We start from the raw sequence: 1,965 nt of genomic DNA, 5'->3' as shown, positions 1-1,965 counted from the left end.
CTGTTTCAAACACAGAAGGAGGGGAGGTGTCGTTAGGAACAATACCTGGCCCGGGCCTACTCCCCAGTCACGTGGAGATGCCAGCGCTCACCAGGGTCTGCACGATGGCATGGTTGGTGGCGTTCATGTGCGCGTTGAGAGGGAAGGAGCATTCTCCATCACAGTAGTTGGCAGCGTAACCCTTGGGTGCAATGATCCAGTCCTGCAACAGAGAGAGTGATGTACACACACACCTCGTATCACCTGTGCCCTCAGGAACCCTGCGAGAAGCTATTACTCACATGGAGCAGCTAAGGAGACAGACACAGCAGGTCGAGGTCACACTCGAGGGGCAAAGCGAGGCTGTGAACCCGGTCAGTCAGACTCTGGAGCCCTCGCTCCTTCCACAGGCCCACAAGGCCCTGACCTGCTCCTGGCCCGCCTAGGCCTGGAGGCCTGCAGGTGGCTGGCTCCATGAACTTGGACCAAAGGAGCCTCTCCAGGAGCCCGGGTACTCCGTCACCGCAATGCCACCGCACGTGGGAACGATCTTCCATCACTGGAAGCCTAGAATTTGCGTCTTCTCTTATTAACTAGCAGTGGCCTTCGGGAGGGAGGCAGGGCATCGGTGTGCTTCTGGTCGGGGCGAACTGGCATGTGGCCCTTGGAGAAGTTAACTGTTAGATGCTCTTCCAGCCCCTTCTCAAAGCACAGTGCACTCCTGTTTAAATGCCCAAAGCAGTACAGGCCCTGTGGACCCTGAGAGAATGAGAGAAGAGCACTGGGAAATGGGCTACTGATGTGGAGGGACAGGGCGCCTGCGCACCTGGAGAGGAGCCGGGGGGCTTCCTGCCCGAGTGGGCGGGCCTTCTGCCACCCCACTCCAAGACCTGGGCATCTGGAAGGGCCCCTAAGACCTTCACAGGAGGAACCTTCTCAGCCCTCAAGTTCAAGGTCTCTGAGGATGGCTGCTGCCTCTAAGATGAGAAGAGACTGCCGAGAGAGGGCCTCGTCCCCCTTGCTGTCCAGAGCACTCACCTGCCAGCCCAGGTCCTGGAAGCTCACGTAGAGCTCGTGCTTCCTGCAGGCTGTTTTCAGTTCACTGCTGTTGTAATCTGTTGGAGAGCAGAAGATGCAACAGTTAACTGATTCATTCTTCGCTTACAAACTTACCCGGACAGTTAACCACGGGCCAGCCGTGCGCAAGGCCCCCGCTAGACACAGCTGGGGCGCCCACAGTTCTGCAGCCTCCTCCCAGCTGCTCGGGTGTTTGACTTACTCCGTCTCGTCCACTCTGGGGCACTGCCGGGCACACTGGCACACAGCACGTCATTACTGACCTGAATGGACTCCTTTCAAGCAACAGATGTTTGTCGTGATCCCCTGTTGGACCAAGATGCCCCAAACACCCCGGGGCCCTGACTTGGAGGACATCGTATTCACAGGCAAGACACACCAGGCAGGTTCCGCTCGCTTTCTAAAACCGGGGCTGTCCTGAAGCTGCGCAGGGGCCGGGAGAGCCTCCTGAAGGGGGCGCCCTGGAGCCGGGCCTGCCCGGGGGGCCGGGAGTGGGCGCGGGGCGGGGCTGGGCTGAAGTGCGCGCACCTGCTCTGTGTGTCAGGACCTGCTAGCCTGGCTTCATTAACCGACCGCTGGCAGGAGGACAAGGGTGCCCTGACTCATCTAGGCCAGACGGAGCGGCTTCTGTGTGACGCGCTCCCTGCGAGGTGCCACGGGAAACAAGAGGATCCGTCAGGCAAGGCTTCTGGCCTCCAGCGACTCAGGGAACGGACGGGGTGCCGTGAGACGTGCAGAGCTCACGCCAGTACAAAACAGAATCTGAACGCCATGCGCAGGGGCTGGAGAGAAACCCCACCGGGAGTTCAGAGAAGGGACAGTTAAAGAGGGAGAGAGAGAGGAAGAGAGAGCAGTTCTGGTGGAATGAAGTTCAGGACATGTGAAGAGCTACCCAAACCGTGGAATTTC

At 59.3% G+C, this 1,965-nt stretch overlaps 2 protein-coding genes across 2 annotated transcripts in view; both read right to left on the bottom strand.

Annotated features, from left to right (window-relative positions):
- SNRNP48 (small nuclear ribonucleoprotein U11/U12 subunit 48) overlaps positions 1–1,965 on the bottom strand; it is a 578,580-nt gene that overhangs the window by 293,822 nt on the left and 282,793 nt on the right. The window lies entirely within an intron of this gene.
- BMP6 (bone morphogenetic protein 6) overlaps positions 1–1,965 on the bottom strand; it is a 146,189-nt gene that overhangs the window by 1,360 nt on the left and 142,864 nt on the right. Inside the window, exons 5-6 of the mRNA XM_060023670.2 lie at positions 1,018–1,094; positions 92–202 (exon numbers count right to left, since the gene is read on the bottom strand). Of these exons, the coding sequence (XP_059879653.1) occupies positions 92–202; positions 1,018–1,094 (188 nt within the window). The remainder of the gene's footprint in view (positions 1–91; positions 203–1,017; positions 1,095–1,965) is intronic.

The sequence above is a fragment of the Delphinus delphis genome, chromosome 10, assembly GCF_949987515.2.
Source record: "Delphinus delphis chromosome 10, mDelDel1.2, whole genome shotgun sequence".
Taxonomy (NCBI): Eukaryota; Metazoa; Chordata; class Mammalia; order Artiodactyla; family Delphinidae; genus Delphinus; species Delphinus delphis.
This window is presented reverse-complemented; position numbering and strand designations above follow the sequence as displayed.